At 38.6% G+C, this 22,932-nt stretch overlaps 1 protein-coding gene across 1 annotated transcript; it reads right to left on the reverse strand.

The window, feature by feature from the left end:
- Positions 1 to 716: 716 nt before the first annotated feature.
- Positions 717 to 22,485, reverse strand: CFAP92 (cilia and flagella associated protein 92 (putative)). Its single transcript, XM_065749690.1, has 16 exons — positions 22,308 to 22,485; positions 21,317 to 21,513; positions 19,118 to 19,325; positions 17,704 to 17,835; positions 15,348 to 15,429; positions 13,665 to 13,804; positions 12,212 to 12,310; positions 11,382 to 11,566; positions 9,928 to 10,811; positions 8,681 to 8,875; positions 7,314 to 7,611; positions 5,451 to 5,615; positions 4,512 to 4,724; positions 3,328 to 3,466; positions 2,197 to 2,378; positions 717 to 924 (listed from the first exon to the last, which is right to left on the reverse strand). Exons 1-16 carry the CDS (start codon positions 22,483 to 22,485, stop codon positions 724 to 726), a joined length of 3,498 nt encoding a protein of 1,165 aa, XP_065605762.1. The 3' UTR covers positions 717 to 723.
- Positions 22,486 to 22,932: the final 447 nt, after the last annotated feature.

Below are 22,932 nucleotides of genomic sequence, written 5' to 3' on the forward strand. Positions count from 1 at the left end.
TAAGGTTAAATTTACTCTAATAGCCAATGAGCTTGCTACATGTATCAGTTACTATGACCACACCACTTCATTCTTGTTGCTCAACTTCTGAGTCAACTGTTCAGCCTGCCAGAATATCAGGCTAGACAGCAGCTAATGAATCATTTCACAAATAGAAAAGGCTGAAGTCTGACCTCGTTCAGCATGACATAGAGCAAGTATGGCATTCTGGAAGAGTACAGTTCTGCAAGGACTGAACAAGAAAATGAAACATCGGTATCTCAGAATATTTGACTGTGAAATTAAGGACAAAAAACTATTTCCTGCAATAAGAAACTTAGTACAACCATTCAGCCACTTACATTCCGTAGTGTAGTTAAGATGGATGGCTAACTTATACTAGACATGCTCTCCCATGATGTAGTTTAGAAAGTTCAAACATCATGAAATCTCTTCAGAGTTCAGGGAGTTTAATTAAACCAATAAAGGTAAAATTGTTCTGCAGTAACATAATAATAACTTTTGTGTTTGTTACAGTAGAAAGGCAACAGGCTGTGTCCTTCAGCATAAGATGAAACACAGCTGCAGTGCCAATGCCCCAGCACTGCAGAAAACACCATGAACTGCCTCCCACACAATTGATGTTATTTAGGTACACTCAAAAAACTGACCAACGTAGTTGTTTATTATTACAGTGCCTCCATACTGTAACTCCTGCCTCCTGCCATATACCGTTACGTTGTCTTACTTGAAATCTGCACCTTTGAGTTTTTCAAACTTCTTATGCTCTCTGTTGTGACAGGGGATAATGTTCTTGTTCCACTTCAGGCTGTGGTGGTCTAGAAGCCCTGGTACAAAGCCACTACAAATGCTCTTCCTTCTTGGCAGGACAGCTGAACTGCTGTGAGAGGGTTGACTGTCCAACACTGACAGGGCTGGGATAGGCTAGGACAAGAAAACATGCTTTGTTCTGGAAATCCGCTCTCCCTTCTTTGCCCTCTACCTCCATGCTTGTTTCTCACAAAGCAGACTACTGGGAGGTACTGCATGCTCACAGCTGAGTCAGCAATTTTGTGACAGAAGACAGAAATAAATATCTTCATACAGGCTTCAGCAGGAAGCCTTGAAATATGCATAAGAAATCTGGGCTATGGCAGTCAAGTCTGATAGTCAAGCAGGACATCAAAGTATAGCTATACATTATGTAATAAAATAATACTATTACCTGCAATCTAGAAAAAAAAAAAAAAAACCAAGCTGTGCATTAAAAGTATAGAAAACAAGTGGAGTCCAAGATGGACGAATTTAATAGTGCCAAATCAAAACAGATGGCAGAGCACAAAGCAGCATTCATTTCTAATCCTGACACTAAACTAAGGAATAGGTGTTTTGCTGCTAAACATCGATTTAGTCCAAGAACTAGCATTTGGAATATTATCATCCTAAAAAGGGAGGGGAGAGGAGGGAAGCTGCTCTCTGCTTTTGTTATTAACACTTTTGTAATTCTTGTATTTGTTTTTCTAGAGCATTTGTAGCCAACAGAGCATTTCATTCCCATTGATCAAAATCAGCTTTAAAAAGCATGCCCTGTTGGCTCGTTCATTTACATGCCAGCACTGACTGCTTCAGCCAACAAAAGAACAGTTAGATGCAGACCACCCATATAGCTTTTCATATTAATGAATACACATCTTTTGTTTTTCAAACTAAGGTGTCTCTGTGTGATTTTTTTTTTTTTTTTTTTTTTTTTTTTGCACCAGCAGGCTGACATGCAACACTTGGAAAGCCAATAGAGCACTACAGCAATCAGGCACAGGGCAAGATGCAGCCAATACAAGTCCCTTAACCCCCAGATTTCATTAGGGTCAGTACAATTCCCTATAAAGCTGCTGAGCCAGCAGGCCAAAAACCATTCTTTCTCACCCTCAGCACACTGACAGGCAAGTTAGATAGCTGAAATGCTCCCCCATACTCCATTGTCTCTGGCCACCAAAGCAAACAGTTAATAAATAGTAACAATAATTTTGTGCAGTTTGATATTTTTCTAAGAATTCCATAAATCTGAGTCAGCCAGTTCTTAACAGCACCAACTGAACTACTTCAGACAGCATTGCGCTCTGTTAAGTGTCATTACCTGCCTGCCATCGAGTACAAGACTGGTGTTGCTGTATGAAGGGAGGTGCCAAGATCAGTAACCCGGAGATAGTTACCCATTACCTTCAAAATTAGCCCAGGCTTCCTGAGTGAGAATTTCAGAGGCTCATCTTTCAGAAGTCCTTGGAGTTTCTGTAGCTGAGAACTGGCTCCTGGCCCACGTGTGCGTAACTCAGCTGCTGCGGAGCACCGGTGAACTTTCAGCTTGGAATCATCAAATGCAGTTTGCACAGAGTGAGCAGGACCTTCACCCAGCCAAAACAGATCGAAAGGAGAGAAAAAAAAATAGATGTCTATAGATTTTGACTTGGAAAAATGACACGAGCTATTGCAGTTAACCAACTTTCTCACAAGGAATCAAAGAGAACAGATCATATTTGTACTAGAATGACTGGTGCCTCATAGCAAAGGGGACCCATAGTTCTTTAGATTCCATGTGTACATGAATTAATCGTCTACTTCCAGAAGCATTTCACTCAGAAGCAATTGGGAGCTGCACTACTCAAGCATTTAACGATTTACAGGGTAATGTGCCAGCAGAGAAGTTGTAAAAGACAAAATCAGTGAGAAGCGTATTATTTTCTTAAGCATACCAGTGAGTCTCACTGGGTTCTGAGCAAGAAGAATAAGCTTTTTAAAACACTGTATCATAATTAAATGCAACCTTTTATTCCACTGTTTCTGGGAGAACACATGGATATATACGCTGATCACCTCACCAAGGCACACATTACAGGCTGTAATGATAGCACGTGGATTTAACAGGTTCATCTTGGGCCCCCTCTTTTCTTAAATTCTTAATACCAGAATTCCTTTGCTGGTATTAACCTGCAGTCTGTGACGGTTTTTTGTCTGACCTCAGTCACAACAAAAACTGATTGTTTTCAACACATACAAAGGAAGACTAGGCAGCCAACAGATTTAACTTTACAGAACAGTAAGCCAAGAAGTACCTTCCTGTCATACTGCACACAAAGGAACTAGAACTAACTGGAGGGCTAAAACTGGAGGATGGCCAAGGTCTTTCTTAGATTCTCTATGCTTCACATGCTCAAGTGTGAACAGCTTTTTTGTCGGTTACTGTCCTTGACAAACCTCCTTACATTTAAATTCCTTTCCCTTGATGGCAGAACTGAGCAAGCTTCAGGACTGTACGTTAAAAGCTTCGTTAATAGCTAATTAACAACCCATTACCTGTCAGTGAGGCTGCTGTCATGGAGAGTTCAGGTGGCTTCTTGTAGAGATCGAAATCAACATGCCGTTTGTCCCAGCTCCATCTGTCTCGTGACAGCACCGGCTCCATGTTGGCATACAAAGCATTCTCCTGCCACTTCTGCATTAAATTTGAACCCTTTAAGAAGACTGCTATCCCTTTTGCTGCCCCTTTTTCAGCTTGTCACATTTTTCATCCTCTGCTACCTAACTCCCCTCCTCTATCTTAACAAAAGGCAATAGAAATGATACCACTCTTCAACTTCTGTCACAGCGAATCTTCTCTCTCCCTTCAAGAGAAGGTTCATTCTTCAACATCATGGACTAGAAGACAGCACTTTGTCTTCACTATTTCACTTCAGTGAATAATCTTTGAGAAACTACTTTAGTTTGCAGATGAAAAAAAACAAAAAAAGGTAAATAAAGTTAAATAAAGTCTGATAGTTAAATATGTGCACATTCTTGAAAGAGAGTTTTTGAAACCCTCCACACATTCAGCCTGCTCCACTCCATGCTGTGACTCTGCTCAATTAATTTTGCAAAACTTACTGATTCTGCACACAAAAAAAGATAAATCATCATTTGTTCTGTTCCCTTTATTTCCTTATCTCACCAATTCCAATAACAAACACGTCATCTAATAATAGACCACTTGTGCCTGGGTGTAGATAATGCCAGTGCTGAAGGCTATTCCAAACAGGGAAGAGTAAACTAGTCAAGCTGATAGCTAATAAAAAGACAAAATAAGACACTGAATAGTAAAGAACAGGAGAAGAAAGGGAGGACACAGAGCAGCAAGAAACTGATAGAAAACCTCCAATAAAACTGGAATTACAAACTACAAATAAAAGATGGAAGAAAAACAACTAGTGAGGGAATTTGGAAAGATGAAGACTACATTTAAATTGGCAGCTCATGAAGAACAGCCAATGACCCATCCAATCCAACATTTTTTTGGACATTAGACCCTCACTTTTAGATGTAAAAAACAATGCATGTCCAAACAAAGCACTACCTGGATGAGCTAGGTCCTGATGCACACCAAAAATACAGACATATCCTCAAAAGAGCTCACCTGGGCTGTACGCCACAAGACTGAAAGCAGTACACAGTCATCCTCTTTCTAGTCTCCTAAAATGCTTCTGTTCATTTCAGCATTCTGTTACCTCTCGTAACTCCTCCACGCGTGCCTCGTCAGGCATCCAAGGGTGCAGGTTGCTTTCAATGCTGCTCTTAAACCCAGGAACTACAAATCCATCTGGTGACAGCCACATACTCTTGGATTTTGCAAAGGCCTCCTTACGGGCAGCAGCTACATCAACTGGGTCAAACATGGCTGAAAGATACTCATGACAATAAGTGAATCTTGTTTTGGGCTCCTACAAAAAAGGAAATAAAAATTTGGTAACATGAACTTCCTTTTGCTGGGAGAGGAAAGCAATCAAAAGTACAGAACCAGGAGCATTTCTTTACTTAAGGCTTGAAGTACTCATAGATAAAATTATACAAAGACTCATCATCAAAAAATTATTTTTGAATTTCATTACATTATGATCCAAGGATGGAAGAAACATCTTTAATGTTATTTCCCTTTACTTTTGGTTACAAAAAGGTAATTTTAGGTTATGTTGTGTTCATGGGTACATAATGAACACTTTTCACAGAGCTACAATAATATCCTCCAGCAGATAGGAAAATAGCATTTGTTATTAAGATGGTATTATATTCTCAGTAATTCTGAGAACACCAGATAAATGTGATTCTTCAAGTACAAACTCAAATGTCATCGTCAAGTCACATTATACCACAGCAGCATTGCAGTCCCTCAAATTTCACTGCTTACAGATGTGTGGAACCCAGAATTGTGACCTCTAAGTTAGCTTAGTAGGTACACTTAGCAAACTCAGAGCCAAAATCACAAAGAGACAACTTGGCTAGAACAGACAACACTAAGAACAGAATTTTACATAGCAAGTGGGAATACCACTTCTTGGCTACCAACTTCCACTCCTACATACTAGTATGGAAGTCTTCATGTGGGCATACTCCTTTTTTGGCCCTACACACAGCAATCCAAGGTCTTCCATTCTTGTGCCTCAGTTTACCTTTGCCATTTCCTGGCGAAGATGCTTCTTTGCAAGTTCTGCAGAATTCAGGCTCTGTGAGCTATAGTTATAAACAGATTTGCCATCAGCAGGGGAAATCCTGAAGGCTTCAAACTTCAGCTTTTTCCTCTTTCCTTTAAGCTGGCACACAGCATCAATGTTAGCCTGCAGAGAGATTATGCACAATATTTCAAATGAACAAATGACACTGTAAACATTAAGCTTTTAAAAGGTGCTCGAGAGTTAAAAATAGGTGTTTGTATACACAGTGCACAGCAGTTCTTCATTAATAATAAAACTCCCCACAAGAAGACTGCATTAAAAAGAAAGAGCACCACTTTTTTTCCTACAGCTTAGTCTCTCATCTCATCCGTGCATGTGACACACTGTGAGATCAATGGCAGTGCACTGGAGACAAGCACTCAGCAGAGAACGGCTTCTGCTTACAGACCTACATCACTGGTGGAGAGCTGATGCTGGTCTTCATCACATGAAAGATTAGTGTTTGGTTTTGTTTTGTTTTTTTCATTTATATGAACCCATTAAAACCCCAGCAATCACATTTACATATGTAACAATATTCATTAGAAATCTTCACATTTCTCTGCTGACATAGCATAATTAAATGCTCACACCTTTCAGTCCATTTGCAAACATTATCAAACTTTGTTTCCTGTAATTATGGCTTTGAATTCAGTCTGTGCCACAATCAGTAACTGCAGCAAAAGCAGTGCTGCATTTCAGGTATCACTTACCTTTGATAATGTTTAAAGTCTTCCTAAGACATTCAGTGTTTCAGCTTAAAAGTATATATTATATACACACACAAACTTTTTTTTTATCAAACCTGGTATTTAATTAAACCGCAAATTAAACCTGTTATTTCTTTTTTTAATCTATAGGGAACACTTAATCTATACAGAATGTTTATACCAAAGAGAGCTGCTGCTTGCATACTCTTATGCCATTACAAACACAAGTAGCAGGAACTTCATACATTACTTCAGATTGTTTTCTTTTCTAGCCTCGTCCAACACCCCTCTAACAGCACTGAAAATGGAAATACGTAGAAATTAGATGCATTTCAATAATTCCAAGGCAGCACCCTTACACAGGAATACAGCTTTCTACATCAAGAACAACCTCTTTGTGTTAAAACCATTCCAAACTTCCCTTCACAAACCATGGGATGGCAAGAGTGCTCAGATAAGAAATGCACTCAAAAAACACTTCAGACTCCCAAGAAACGTGTTATCTCTTCTTAGATGCCTATCTGAACAGAAAAAGTTTTCAATTTCAGTATGTTTTCCCTGAGGCAATAGAAGGGGCAGATGGCTGCTTGAAACAACCCTAAAGAGGTAATAAAATTATTCAAGTTTTTATTATTTAAAAGATCTGTCTGCAGCTGCAGGTTTTATTAGTGTTCAGACAGCCAGAACGGTTAACAAGTATTTTGCAGGGCAAAGAGAAAGAAGCACAGGTTTTACATGAGCTTGCTTGGCCTGGCTCCACACAGCAATGAAGACTGTGTAACTGGTTGTTGTGCTTTCAGAGAGTTATGGGAGAAGAAAGGGACAAACAAAACTAGAAACCAATTCCAAAAAGAAACTGGCAAATCCTTTGAACAATCCATCCATTTCCTTCCCACTCACACATCTCCATTTACTTGTAAGCAGTACAATTGCTTTTCCCCCCCTTGAGAACAGTTAACTTCTGCCCAATAAAGTTACCCTACACCTTCTGTTAACGTCTGTACAATACCTATAAATACATTAGACTTGAACTTTACGGTTTCAAGAGCAGATGTTAGTCAAGGATATAAAATTCTACAGCTATTAGGCTTGCCTCTTGCATGTAACTCACCCTAATATGGTTTCTCTCAGAAGAGATTTTGTCTGCTATTTCTTTCTTCCACTGCATGTACTTTTCATTCTTGTTGTCTAATGAAGAATATACTGCCTTTTTCTCTCTGCTGACATTGCCCGGTGGTACATAATCATCAGAGGAAAATGAGAGTAAAGGAGGTTTCTGATTGAAGAGATCCTCATCAGTTAATGGAACTCCATACTCTCGACTCAACGCTGTAATCATTTCTGCTGAGGGCAGCAGGTCCCCCTGAACAACATCCCGCAACTTCTTACTGTGACAGAGGTAACTGAGCCTACAAACAGACATCAACAGTTCATTTGTTTGCAAAAACTTCATAGCAGTCAAACGTTACCACTAAAATTACTGGGGAAAGAACTACACAACTTAAACTATTTATTAACAAGTTCAGGTCAGCTTAGGTATGTTAGTATTTGGCAGTGAAACAGAAAGCCAGCAGTTCATTAAAATTATTAGGAATAGTCTAGGAATGTCATTGGCATTAGAATTAGCTATAAGACCAATTATTAGCTGCTGAATTTCTCCGTTCCCTGGCTGGTAGGCCAGTAAAGCAAACATCCTTCATGCCTGCTGGTTCTACTAAAAATCACCTCTGCCTCACCTTTATTTTATTTCTTATTTTGATCAGCTTTCATCCTATAAGCCACTTGTGACAACAAAAACATATGCACTGAATATTTTTCATAGACTTACAGATAATCTATGCATGTGCAACTTCATTTCTTTTTTAATCCCCCTCAGAAGATGTGAAGATGCTTTAAGACTGACAGCTGTTGTACACAGGCAAAGTGAGCCAAGTGACAGACCCAGCAGTAAATCGTGCAACTGAACTTAAACAGAAACAGTTTCTCTCCAACTCACACAGAACTCTTCCTTACTATAGTTACCTCAGGAAAACTAATTATAGTTTTCCATTTAGTTCAAGTGACTCTGATTCTATCAAGTCTTTCTCCTCTACTCAGTTCTGTATCATCTCTCTAGAAGAACAGAGCAAAGGATTAAATCTTTCCCAGCTGATGCTCCTGACACAAGAAATTACTTTCTTCTGTTTGTATTATATTCAGGCATGTTCCAATATACTATCCGACTGACACACTTCTGTAAGAAATATGAATTTCTGCCCACAGAAAAAGTGAGCTCACCAATATCCAGTTACTGTTACATCAGTAGTTAGTAAAACATACTCGCCTGCAAGTCACCTGAAATCTGAATCACTCATCACGCCCACAGATTGCTTTCAACACGGAAAAGATGAAAGAACCTTACTTGTAATATCAAATATTCACTCTCCCTTCATAACATTTCACTTCTTAATTTCCTGATTACTAATCTAAAAGTCATACCTGGACAAGGCTTGGAAACATGCCCATGGAACTGTTCCTCTGACATAAAGCAGAGGCTGTTTCACTATACTGAATAGGGGCTTACAGAGATGAAAATGATAAAAGATTGCTTCCAGGTCTGTATACAGGCGCTGTCTGAAAGACAGTTGTGAATTATACAGTATTTCCAGTTTTCCATCCTCATGTCTGTAAGACCTGTAACAGAGTACACCAATGACAAGGTTGAAACCATCAGACCATATCTCAGGTTTCCTCAGTTCTGCCATACAATTACTATCTCTCATTAAACTAACTGCCTTTTGTCCTTCAAATGGAATGCCTTATTCTACAGCCTTCACTCCACGTGAACGCTTCTGAAAAAATGATTATGGACGAAGTAGAAAGAAAATATCAAAACCTTTAGGTCATGAATGAGTTGAACAGATTTTCTTTTTAAATCATGCGGTAACCATCTGAAAAGAAGCTCACCTCAGTTTCACCATGTGCTCCTTAACAGTCCTACTCCAGAGCTTTCTCTAAATATTTCTGATAAAGTACAAAAACTCTTATTGCAGCAGTACAACAAAGCTTCAATTCAAGTAACAGGTTAGCACTGTCAAGAGATGGCTTACGTAACAATTTCAGCAAGTGCAATGAAGAGACTTGCACGAAAAAATAAAAAATGAAAGCTTTGATAAGGTTATAGTGATGGGAAAAAAAGAAACAGATTTTTTAAACGTGAAATTTGAGGACAACTTTAATTTTGCATTTGATAAATTTTCTCCTAAATGTGAAGGAAAATTACAGCTCAGGTTCCTCACAGTTCTTAGATCCCACTCAGTATTAGCATATAGTGAGATGCATGATAGATTACATGCCAGGCTGTCCCTTGGCCAAATTCAACTGGAAGAACATTTGTATGGCCCACTGAAAATCAGGACAGATATCCGGCCAAAGGAAATAGCACAGGGCTCCAAATAGGTGTATGTGATGTCAAGCAAGGAAAGACAACTTGTGCTATGGAAGTCAGGCATGTTGTCTGTGCATCATTTAAGTTTCCATAAACTATACTGCCTTTACTGTGCAGATGCACCCTCAAGATATGAAGTACTATGATCTCTTCTTAAAAACAGAGTTTAAAGATTTACTTATTCCAATCAATCGTTCTCATTGCCTTCTTTTCCACTTACAAAATTGCAGAACTCACCTTGAGAAGCAACAACTTTCTGCTGCCTAAGGAAATAAGTGATGAAAGACTTAACTCTTACCTTTCAAAGTGTCTATCCCAGAGTCTCTTGATGGCTTTGTCTTTTAATCCCTCCAAGACAAAGAGATGAGTAGCTCCATCCAGTAAGTGAAAACCAGTAACAATATCTAACTCAGAAGTATTCTCAAGCGTGCCTTTCAGTTTCAATGTCACAAGAGTCGTTCTGATTACGTGTAGAGAATAACAGTCCAGTTGAAGGGCTTTAGCATTGATTTCTGTAATCTCTTCCATCAAATCATGTAATAAAGATGAATTCTTGTAGTCAAATATGTAAATTATACAACCGTATGGGCAGTCTGTCACTTCAGCATCATCCATTTCTGCAGGCATTCTCAATGGCACTGCTATTTCCACTCTTACTTTCAAAAGTGAGTCTGATTGTAGATAATGTCCCATGGGTAATAGGGAAGAAGAATCCAGAGATTTTATCTTCTTATTTTTGTCCTTTTTATTGAGAGCAGCTGTATTTGGACTTGAACAGCTACGAATGGGTGCACTAATATTCAAGTACTTTTTACCCAACAATAGATCAGTTAGATTTACTTTGGCTACCCCATGCGGATGCCACACTTCATTCTCCATATAAGAATTACAGATTGTGGTTTTGCAAACGAGGAGCCTTACCTCTGCTAGGTTTTCATCAGCTTGATCTTCCCCAAATAAACATGGCTTTTTTTTGTCATCCATTTTTCTATCCCGATCATGAACTTCAATCTCCAAAGGTGGACCTCTAAGATACCTCTGTAATTCCCCAGGTTTCATCGTTCCTGTTAGAAGCACATTAACATCCTTAAAGTAGACATGAGTTCCATGGATTTGTCCATGAGTCTGATGAGCTGGAAAGTTGTGAAATTTGTATTTGCAGTAGGTAGGAATGCACACTCTCTAAAGGGGAAAAAAAAAAAAAAAAAAAAACATAATTGAAGTGTTAATTTCTTCCCTTTTTTAACATCACAAAATAATTGGCTTTTACTGTAGAAGACGAAGAGGGGATGTACTTCATGGTATGTCCCATGACTTTCAAGGCAACATGGAGGTCATTCCACATGCTTGGATCCTGGGTTTCAGGGTGTTACTGTCCCCTTCATTTGTCTGTCCTCAAATTTGCTGATTTTCCATACATATTGGGAAAAAAAATGAAAGGTCACTCCTCTTCTTTCTAGATTATTAAAAGAAGCATGCAAGGAACTGAACTTACCCAAGATTTGCTACTCAAAAACATCATGACTACATTTAAACTACTGGCCCTGGAAAATGCAAGGATTGGTGTTTTGTTGTCAGTACCTACAATACATAGGCACCAATCTGTGGATATCCCTTTCAGGAAAGATTAGTTATATTATTCAAATACGTACCAAAAAGAAAAGTTCACTTTAAAGTATGGCCATATTTTAAGCAACATGACTTCACTGTAACAAGGAAATTCCTTCAGAAAGAAGTACTAGCATTCATTACCTTTAGCTCTTCTATTGGTACAGGTGTGTTCGGGAGGCGGGTAGCTGAATGAATCTTTATAATCAGTGGATTCAATTCATGTATTTGTCTTTCAGACAGAAGAGGTGTTTCTACAGTGAAAGACACATAAGCATCTAAAAGAATAGGGCTGTTTTCTTCCAGTCGACTGATCACTGATTGTTCTCCTTTAAACATACAAGACCAAATACCATTAGAGAAGTTGTCTCCTGAAGGCATCAATATTTTAACTGATTAGTTAAAAATCCACTGAATTTGTATTGAAATAAAAGTAATAATAGTTGCTTCATATATTAATTACTTTTGCAGTGAGGAAGAAAATAATATCTACAGCAGTGCCAGACCCCTCATTCGGGCTAATGCTAAAAGCACACTGAAGTTTTCTACCACTTTGAAGATGCAAATATACAGTTCACATAAACGTTAAAACAGTTTGGAAACTTTTCATAACAATTAAAGTCTCATTGAAGAAGCACAGCTAAATGTTCTTAGACATTAAATTCTGCCATATACACTCAGAATCCAAGTTCCATTTTCTGTAACATTTCAGCTTTTCTGTCTATGAGCACAGAAAGATTTAAGTCACTAACATTATGTTGTCCTATTTGCATGTAATCTAGTTACAGTCAGAAAGCCTCAGAACTAATCAGTTTCTTCTGACCAATATCCTGTTCCCAGCACATTATCAATAGAACAGTATTAAAGAACTAAATTGCTTGTTTTCCACCAGGCAAACCCAATAGCACAGGTGTTTTAGAGGCACACAGTACATCTAACATGCTGCTCCCTCCCTGCTTCATCCTTACAGATACCTGAGAGGAGAGGCATCAGATCCAACTGCAGTGAAGCAACATTGTGTTTCTTTGCCATAGTAGTACCCATGTCTTTTTTAGCCTCAGAATCTCTTCTACCTGTTGATGGAAGGCAGGTTTAGACTAAGAAGGAAGGAGGAAATATCTTGCTGCAACTAAAGAAACATCTTAAAATTTACTGTAGGTAGATGACTGAGTTACATTCCCTTAGAAAAAGATGTCAGTTCTACATTTCAAAACAAACTCAGCTAACATTTCAATATGCTCAAAACTCCTCTACACAGTTGGCTGTATTTTAATTTATGAAATCTCTAAAAAAAGAAAAAAGTTCACAACAGCAGGCGTTAAAAGTCCATGGAATTACCAAGATTAAAGTTATCTTTGCCACTTTACTATTCTTCCTCTTCACAAATGTATTATGATGTACAAACAATACTCTTAGCAACATATAATCTACTGTTTCTAGAAACCTCCATTTTTTAACTTCATGCCTACAAAACAGGAATATTGCCATTCCTTTAAATCCCAAGGACAGATAAATTAATCAATACCAAAATTTACCCAGATGCCACATAATTATTCTCAGCATTCCTTTCACCCACATTCAGTCTCTACCCAACCAATAAAAGCAGAACTAATCTCAGCCTCCACCTTCCTTCAGATGCTCCTCCCAACCAGAGAACAGTTGTCAAGTAAAGATTTGGTTGACACTACTGGTGCATTCACTCAGTTTGACAGAACTACAGCTGAATGTTGTCATTCATGCTCAGTGATGCTTGTCAGTAAGCATTTTATGTAATGGGGAAATGTGAGCTGGAACCCTGTGATGCCATGCTAGTTTGTCAGCCAGACAAGCACAACATTTAACATGGGTGATTTAATATATGTGGTAATGTTCATTGTTACTGTGGTATCATCTTTCATAGGACCTTAGTCAATCATAAGCTACAGATGAGAGAACAAAATATCTTTCAGTGGGGCTCTGTTTCTTCATTTAACAGTATGAACAAACACTGGAAATAAATATGGGCTATAAACCACAGAGGAAAACCTGCCCTCTAGTTGCAATAGCAACACAAATGATATGAAATAACAGCTTGGTAATCTCACAGTTGTAATAGCAGTTTCAGCTACATTGATTTTTAAATGTTTTACAAAACTTGTCCTTACACAATCATAGTCATTACAAATACCCATCATTTCATCCCTAGAACACTTAAAGTAGTGGAAAAGGACCACCAGCATCCCTGATTTATGCAACTGGCTAAGGAAGCTGAAAGCATAACTTGCTACTGAAAGAAACTCAGAAAGCAGAGACTAAAATGCAGGCATTGTAATTCACACTTCTCTAATCTTGAATTCTTTTTAAAAAAATAATACATAAACAAAACTCCTTACCTGTTAAAAATCTATATTTAAAAAGCTCTAGATCATAATTCCATCCAGAACTTACCATTACAGGTTGCTGCCTTGTCTGCTTGATACATCGGAATGCCAATGCTGTTGGTTGTCTTCCTGGTTTCTTTTGAAGATATATTATGTGAAGGAGTGGCAACTGCTTTATGTTTCAGAAGTTGGGCCTTATCCACAAATCTGATATTTGCAAATATCACAAACAGACACACACACAAACAAAAACAACACAAGCAATTATATATATATATAATTGTGTTATATATATATATATATATATATATATATATTTATATATTATATTATATATTTATATATATATATATATAAAAGTGGATATATATATCCACTAAAATAAAAATGATAAGGCTTCTTCATTTGCATCAATAAAGGGAAATCACGGCAAAGAGCCTAATGCCCTAAAAACCATCACAATATACAGGAACCTACAGGTGTCAGGAATAGCTGAAGGAAACTGATCTGTGGAGATCATGGACATAGCACGGAGTTTATTGGTGGATTTGCTGGAAATCTCCCACTATACACTGAAAAGGCATAGAAAATATCAGACCATGATGATTGCCCTTCCTTGCTGTAGACTTTTGACAAAGTGAGTGACAAGGGAAAATAACTCTTCAGAAAAGAGGATTCTTGTCTAGGTATTCAGAAGGTCAGCAAAACTTTGCCAACAATAGAATTGGCAAAATGTAACTTTCTGAATCTCACATTTGCTTTTAGAGTAAGCATAGGCTGCTTGTCAGATAACTCACAAGTCCTCCACAAGGAATGATCACTGTAATAATAACAGCTCTTTGAACAAGAAGGTAGAAAAAAACATCATTCTTAATGCAGATAGAATTAAAATGTTTAGGTGTATGGAAGAACAATAGTGAAGTACATAAAGTTCTCCATTACAAGCAATACTCGAGAAGAGCTTTGATTTTTAAAAAAATGTTACAGCTTCTCAAGTAGTGAACCTTCTAATTTATCTTCAATTTCAGAAAGCTGTATGCTGATTGTTAGAAATTTACCACTAAAATTCTTAAATTATTTGTTAGCTCAGAAGAATGAACGATCATTCCTAAAAATAAAACAGAATAAACAAGGAATTACACTACGACAGCACTATAAATTCAGGATTACTTCAGTTCTTTTTGAAAAGTCACCTCATGTCTGTATCAGCTTAGAGAGGACTTTGACCCAATATAGATTTACAGCTACAGCGTTGATACACTGAGTTTGCAACCTAGCTATTACTGTTGACACTGCCTTTATTCTTTCAAGAACAATTCAGTACCCTGAACAGTAATTTTCATTTTTGCCACCTCTGAACACGTTCCTAGGTCTTGCTAGTCTCAGTGACACCATCTTATCCCACAGATCAGAAGTCACAAGACACAAACAAAAGGAAGAAAAACACAAACAAATAGGAAAGTTGAGCAGTGTTTGATTGTTAATGTAATTTTTAATAAAAAGCTACTTTAATACAAATATACTGTAACAAGCATGATGCACATCAAAGGGACAGCAATGCTTTTGCTCCTGTCCTACAAGCAACAGGCATGACTGCAAAAAGCGTTATTGCAACAGCCAACCATCCCTGAAACCACAGTACAATTATAACAAGCTTAAAAGAAACAGATAGTAAAAATATATATATGTGTGCATCTTGAACTATGTTTTAGTACATCAACACTTCCCCATCAAAGTGCAACATTCTTACCTTACTGTAAGGAAATCATCTGTCTTTGAAGGACATAGTAAACCGTAATTAGATGTTCCTAGTCCACTCTGATCAGTTTCCTCTGTAGAAGTAAAACAATTTCCAAATTCATTACTATGTCTACTTTTGACAAGTCTCATAAGAGCAAAAGAGTGCATCTGTACAGCTCTAGGAAAATGCAGGCTGTATTTGTAACCCAGAACCACTATCCATTTAATTTTTGTCTTCACGTCAAGGCTCAGTTTGGTCAAGCTTGATATACAGAATAAAATAATTGAGGGATTTTGAGAGATCATGCTGAAAAACAAACATAATGAGATCAAGCTTTACTTCCTAGAAAATCAAGTTCCTCAGTAATTATCTTTCAAACCAAAACCAGGAATTAAAGAGTAATTAAAATGAGGTGTATACAAATAATATTTTGTTAGCAGTGAATGTCCTAGCTGTACTTAAGTAGGTACTGATGTTGATAACATTATCTTAACACATCCATAAGAAATCATGCATTATTTTTCCTTATTCCAATAAATTATTCCAATAGCTATTCTAACAAATTATGGAGAAAAAAAAAAGTATCATTCCCAGTGTCCAGACCTCTTACACAATATACAGAAGTGCTCTGAAACTTGTTCATTGTTTATATCTGCCATGAGTAAGGCATACTATAACTAACTGGCTTCAGGTGTCATTTAATCATAGAAAACCATTTTACAGTCACAGATCTAAATGTTAATTACTCAACATTTAGCCTCACAACGTATCAGTCTCAATTACAGGATATATGTCTTAATCACAGAGAGATTACAGCAAATGAACATGGAATGAATGGCAAGAAAAATCTGCACTTAAGTAGCTGAATAAATTCCACACAATAAAGAATAAAATTCGCCACTATCAGGAAGTAAGCAATGACGGATCAGTGGAATATTAGTTTTTTACCTAGATATATAAACAGGATACTGAGGAATTATTTCTACTCCCCTGTTTTACAGAGCACTAGTAGATGTACACTCAATAGCACACATGGTTTTTAAGGTCAGTTAAAACAAACAAACAAACAAACAAACAAAGCCAAACACCTAGAAGGCCTTCAGAACATCCCTTAATGTAGAACAGGTTAGCATTGAGGGCAAACGCTGGTATCTTCCATTCACCTCAACTGGAAGCTAGGTTTCTATCCTTTACCTTCTAGCACAATGCCTATTCAAACTTCATTTGGTCCATCAGTCCTCTCTTGACTTGTCACCAGGTGGCACTACCATCAAAACTCAGATGTATTCTGCCTGCCTAATTACACTGGGAATTCATCTGCTCATATTTCAGTGAAGCAAGACATTAATTGTTAAGAAAAATTAAAAACTATTTTAAAGACAATCAGACAAAACTGGTGACAGTGCTCCCCAAAAGGATAGATGCAGTGTTGCATTAGATGTTACTGTAGGAGGAAGTCACGTTACCAGCTGAATCCCCAGTGCCTTACTGGGTATTCTGTCTAAATACTTGGCAAGTATTTCCTGTCTGTAGACCTAGCTTAGTGACAGATGTAGCAGAGAGAAATGTAGCTGCTTGTTTTTACCATTAAACTATACAATTAAGTTTAAAAATTACTCTGATACCATGTGCTTTTGGAGTTCACAGCAAAGCATTCTGCACAGTACAACAGTGCCCAGGAGCAAAGAAATTAAGGGGCAGCTCTCCAGTCAGTGGACTTAGTAAGGCCCCAGAACAGCCTAGCAGTTCTTAAGATGGGGCTACAAACAACACTGCCGCTACACGGAGAACTTTTCCCCTTCTTTGCTTAACGAGTGCTACCGCGGCTGAACACAAAGCCAGGCTATTTTACTTCTTGCAATACTGCAGCAATTGCTCAGCTGCACAAGTCAAGCCCAGATTACTAAACTCCATAAAAGCAGGATCCCACCAATGTCAGGAATAAGCTTTCTTACTTCTCCATGCACTAGCAGCTCAAAGGAAACAAAACATTCTGCTGGTCTTCAGATAGCTACCAACAACTGAGAAATACTTCAGAATCCAGAAATGTCCTGGCCGAAGTTCTGGATGTTAACACAATCACTTATAAATGTGAAGCAGCAAAGAACCAGAACAGTTCTTTCAGTGTCCCTTAGAAACCTTCCACAAGCTAGCTAGAACTCTTCTGTGCACCAATTCAATTCCAAAGCTACAAATACATAAATAAATAAACAAAACCACCTCCAACTGTAATATCCTCAGCCTTCCTGCAGCACCTTGTTCCCTCAGAAGAGTCCCTCAGTACTGTTCCTGCTTGCCCATGCTCATGTTGCCAGTTAAACTCTCCCTTTAAGCCCACCAGACAGTTTCAGTAGTCATATTTTACCTGCGATGGGAAGGGCTGAACGCGTTTTCTGTCCCTTGGGTTCCTTTGCTTCTCTAATTTTTGTACAGCTAGGTGCTGGCTGACTCCCTTCAAACAATTTTCTTTGCAGCAGCACTGTGTCTTTTACTCTACCTATCAGGAGAAGGAAACAAACAAAACAAAAAAAGCCTTGATTTTTCTGCTTATTCTGTTTGGGCCACTCGAATTTTGAGCACTTCTTTTCCCATGGCACACGGAAATGAAAAGCACCAGCATTACCAAAAAGCCCACTGAAGAATCCAGCATTAATGCTCTCCCTCAACAACACACACTTTAGGAAAACACTGGGGCAGGTGGGGCTTGTGAGAGCTCCCAGAACGCTGGGCTTACCCTCAAGGCAAACATCCCCTGCAGCAAGATAAGTAGGACCTCTCCTCACAGATTCCTGCAACAGTGCAACTTCAGGAAGGAAAGCTTTTAATCCTTTGTTTCATCCTCCCTCTGTTGCTAAGCATTACAACAGCTGTTCAGAAAAGAATGAACTACAAGTTTCCATTCCTCAACAACAGCTACTGAGGTGCTCAGTCTATCTTACAAACACAAATAAATGCAAAGCCCAATTACTCACAAAGCCCACCATATCTGAGCAAATATATAATTAGTATGAGTTCAATCAAAAATAAACCCAAAACCATGTTAGTTGGTATTTGAGATCTTGTAGCATCACCAGATCTCTGTCAATTGAGAAAACAGTTACAGCAGTCTACTAATAAGTTAAGCACATTTGAATTGTAAAGTTAAAATTAACAGTAATTCCACGTCTGTGAAATGAAATACACCCTATTTCCTATGCACTTCATCTCATGATTAGCTCTCCAGTATGTATTATTTCGTACATGCCTGTAAGAGCTCTAACACGGTTTCTGTTTTCTAATTAAATTAATTCAACTAGTAAAACAACTAGTAAGAACTGGCTCAATAGCACAATAGATAGATGTTTTTGAAACCACTGACCTTCAACTTAACACAGTCAAGATTTAGCCAAAGATTCAAGTTACAAGGTTTTGAGAGGCAACAAAAGGGAGAGATGAAACAAAGATGCACAACATAAAAACACAGCTGTACAAGTTCCACTTCTTCTCAGGACAAAGAGATTAACAAAATATAAAAGTTGAAAATTGAGCATATTCACTACCATTAGTATCCAGTGGCCTCAAATAATTCCTCAGTTCATAAAGCTTCAGATGACAGTCCAAATTAAATTTCTCTGCCATTAAAGTTTTCAGAAACAAAAGCATTGAGAGTACAAACAAGCTAGAATTATTTTAATGGGAATAACATATGAGTTTCAGATAATCTCATCAGTAACTTAAAAATAGGCGCAGTCACAGTTTCAAGGCATATTTGATAACGTACACGTTTGCATTAGACTTACCAACAGCCTCTGCATCTCTTTCTACTGAAGACATAACATCTGGTTTACTAAACCTTGCTTCTGAGAAAACTTTGTCCTTGGTGTCCCAAAGTTTTAATGTTATTTTATGATCTCTTAATTTTATTAGAAATTCATTAGTGACACTGACATTTGTATTATGGTTCCACGAGATCCACATCTGATCATTTTCAAGCCACGGCCTAATAGCCTATTAAAACAAAGATGAAGTCTTTATAGGAGTTCATCAGAAAAGAAGAAATTAAATCACTGTCACTTATGTCCCCAACTCATGCCAGATGTCACATGAACCCCCTTGTTGTGTCAGCACACGTTACTGAATTCAAACAAAGCATTCTTACCAAGCCAATGTCTCATATGAAGACCAGCAATTTAATCATTGTTCACCAAGACATTGAGCACCAATGGCATAATATACTATGAAAGCTAATATAGACATTTTAAAACAGGTATTAACAAAGGAAAACATGAGCACTAAACTTCAGACATAACATGAGTGCTGGCATTTGCTCAGAGTTGCCAATATAACATATTTCAATCAGCAACCTCAAAAGATCATTTTGTTTCACATAATCCTTGGACTGATAATCAGAAGTGTAAATCAAAAGTGAACTGTAAGAAAGACTGTCATGCAAAGATAAAGCCTCAGACTACATAGTACAAGATGAACTTACAAAATCTACTCTGTGAATAGGAAGATATACAACATGGTGAAAACACAGTCTATTTCCACTGACTGGAAAAGCCAGTAAATATTCATGCAAGAAAGAAAAGCAGAATTTTGTTCTTAATATCGTTAAAAATGTATATATGTGGGAGTGCAAAAGATTACAACACCAATAGCTAGATTCATGCACAGTTCCTTATTACAATGAAATTGGAGCTCATGTATCAGTGTGGCTTTGACTTCTGATTTTGGCATGCTCTTCTGTTAGGTCACAAGTGCAGGGTCTCAACTTGACTGTTTTTATTTGTATTTATCCATTGTGATATATTTTGTATTTTTCTTAACTTCTCCTCTCTTCCCCCTTGTACTTTATTGTGCACTAGCAAATTAAGCATCAGTATGTCATTTACCACAGAGAACACAATCTAACAAACTGTTTCCAGTTTCAGAGGATGATTCCCTGCTATCCAGCTAGTTCCACCTCCACTGCTTCTTCTCCCTCAGAACACAGCATTTCCTATGCCTCTGTTACAAGTTATTCATGTTTCAGCAACACTAGATACATAGTTAACATAACTGTACTATGAATGGTAAACATATAGGTTTATCATATAAATAAATGTGTGCTTCTAACAAACACCTGTATGTTACACAAATTGCTTTTTATCTGTAGGATAGACAGGCTACAGTCTGAGCTTATTGACACTATAGCCTATCCATAGTGCTCTCTGGCTTGTTACATAACATTTTCCATAGTGCTTACATAAGTATGCTTACATGCTACATACTTAAAAGTTAGGCACAGGTGGCAAGGGAAAGATCTGACCATTTACCTGTCATACCTTAAGTACCAGGAATGAAACAGAATTCTCAGGTTGTATACACTGCTGATCAATGAGAGTCAAGGCAGAAGAAAGACTGAGTAGTCAAAAGTGCAAGACACTTTGGCCAGCAAATACTTGTATTAAATCCTTTTAAACTGATTCAGTTTTCCTACAGGGAATTACTGAACTCATTTCAGAAACTTGTTCCACAAAATTGTGCCTTCACATTAGAAGCTCTGAGAACTGAACAAATAAAATCTGGGTTTACTTTAAGTTCAGTCTTGCCCTCTTATGCAGCTTGAGGCACAATCACCGTTCTATAATGAATCAATAGACTTATATTACAAGAAACTGCGCAAATGAACAGAATCACCAGTTCCAAAAACAGATGTCATTCTTCCTACTTGCAGAATTTTCACCTGAAGTACATTAATATTAAGTAACAAATTTACAGCTGCTTTTCAACAAGAAAAATTTAACAAACATGGTCATTAAGACTTAAGTAAAAAAAAGTAACTCTGAAGTCACCTAAGATATCTTTAATAGGATTATCCAGATACAGTGCAAGAATAATATATAATATTTTCAAAGCAACAGGCCCCCTATTTTTTTAATATTCTTTTTTCCTGACAATTTTAGCCCTGACTTCTTAGAAATAATTTCTCAACCCAGTCTTATGATATCCTTTACCTTGGAATCAGATTCTGCAAATAGCTTTGCAACTGTCCTGAACACCACCAAATCCAGTTTTCTAGGCACAGTATCATCTGGTAAAAGGAAGTACTCAATATGATAGTAACGCTTCAATCTAAGAACAGCTCCCACTCCATCAGCTCGAACTCCCTTTCCTCGCCTATCAGGAGGACTAGCTGTCTTCTGCTTTTTCCCTGGAAAAGATATGAGAATTATCCGGAAGTGCCAAAAGTGATCAAATATGATAGTTTTTTGGGAAAAAAACAACAAACAAAAACCACACAGTGCTCTTTGCATTGATCAAATAGCTGCAAGAGTTAAAAAGTGACAACAGAAGAATGATGAATACAGAATGTGAAACCTTTATCCCAGTGCCCAACCAACCATGCAGATCTTATTCCAGTTTAACTGAATACAGGCCCATGAAATTCCAGGAACTCCTCCCTCTACCCTCTCTTCCTGAAGCACGACCCCATGCCTGCAGCTCCCAAGGCATGCGTACTGCCACCTACATGGCCTGCATAAGGCAGAGCTGCCTGGGGGAAGGCTGCACATACCTCTTCCCACTATAACCAGACACCTCTGTGCCACAGAAGATCCACATTTCAACTCTTGAATAGCTGCTCTCCTCTCCTAACATGACACGCCTAGCCTTAACTACCCAAACTGAGCACGCGTCAAAAAACACCTTTATTTTCACCATTAGGCAGTGACTGATGAATAAGCACCAACACTGCCAACTTGAGTAACTCAGTGACTGCTGAGCAGTGGTTGTCGGGAGAGATTTTCAGGCATGCATTGCAGCAGTCCCATGATACAAGGCTCCCATGTCCCACTGACCATCCCCTGAACAATCTACCAAAAACAAATGCAAATCGAACAACAACATCTCTAACACTACCTCCTGAAACCACTGGAGACCCCGCTACACGAGTTCATAAAGCAATAAAAGAAAGGGCTCCAAGGCAAACTCGCGTCAAGTACTTACTTGTGGCCAAGGCAGGGACAGCGATCGAGATGGTGAGCGTGCAGAGCACGTTGTGGGGCTCGCCCAGCTGCAGTGAGCCATCCTCCGAAGGGCTGCTGTCCTGCTCCGACCTCACACGGGTGCTCTGAACGTGGGCCGTGCCCGGCTCTGCCAGCTCCTCTCTACCTCCCTCCTCCATCTCCTCTTCCCCCACTAACTTCTAGTCCTTATGTCACGGACAGCTGGCCCACAGGCTGCAGAACAGAACGCTCTTACTTTAGTGCTGCTGTGCAGAATGGACAAAAAGCGCTATGGGAACCACAGCAGGAGGAAAAAGTAAAAATAAAAAAGGGGAGAGCGTTCGGTGCAAAAACTTCCATTTCAAAAAGGCGCTCAAAGCAACACCCGGCGTACACAGCGGGCTCACAGCCGGGCAGAGGGACGGTCTCCAAGCAACAAACGAACTAACAGCGCCTTCAGCGCGCAGCCACGCGCGGCTCGGGGAAGGGCAGGGGCACTCCCGCTGACGCTGCGCGCCGAGACCAGCCCCGGCCCGCCGCTATGCTGGTAGCGGCACGCTGCCCGCCAGCCTCCCCAGAGCGACGGCCGCGCCAACGGCCCGCTGAGGGCGGGGGAGGACGGGCGG

This window comes from Cyrtonyx montezumae, unplaced genomic scaffold, assembly GCF_038088225.1.
Source record: "Cyrtonyx montezumae isolate F1298 unplaced genomic scaffold, pur_monq_1.0 scaffold_6, whole genome shotgun sequence".
NCBI classification, from domain to species: Eukaryota; Metazoa; Chordata; class Aves; order Galliformes; family Odontophoridae; genus Cyrtonyx; species Cyrtonyx montezumae.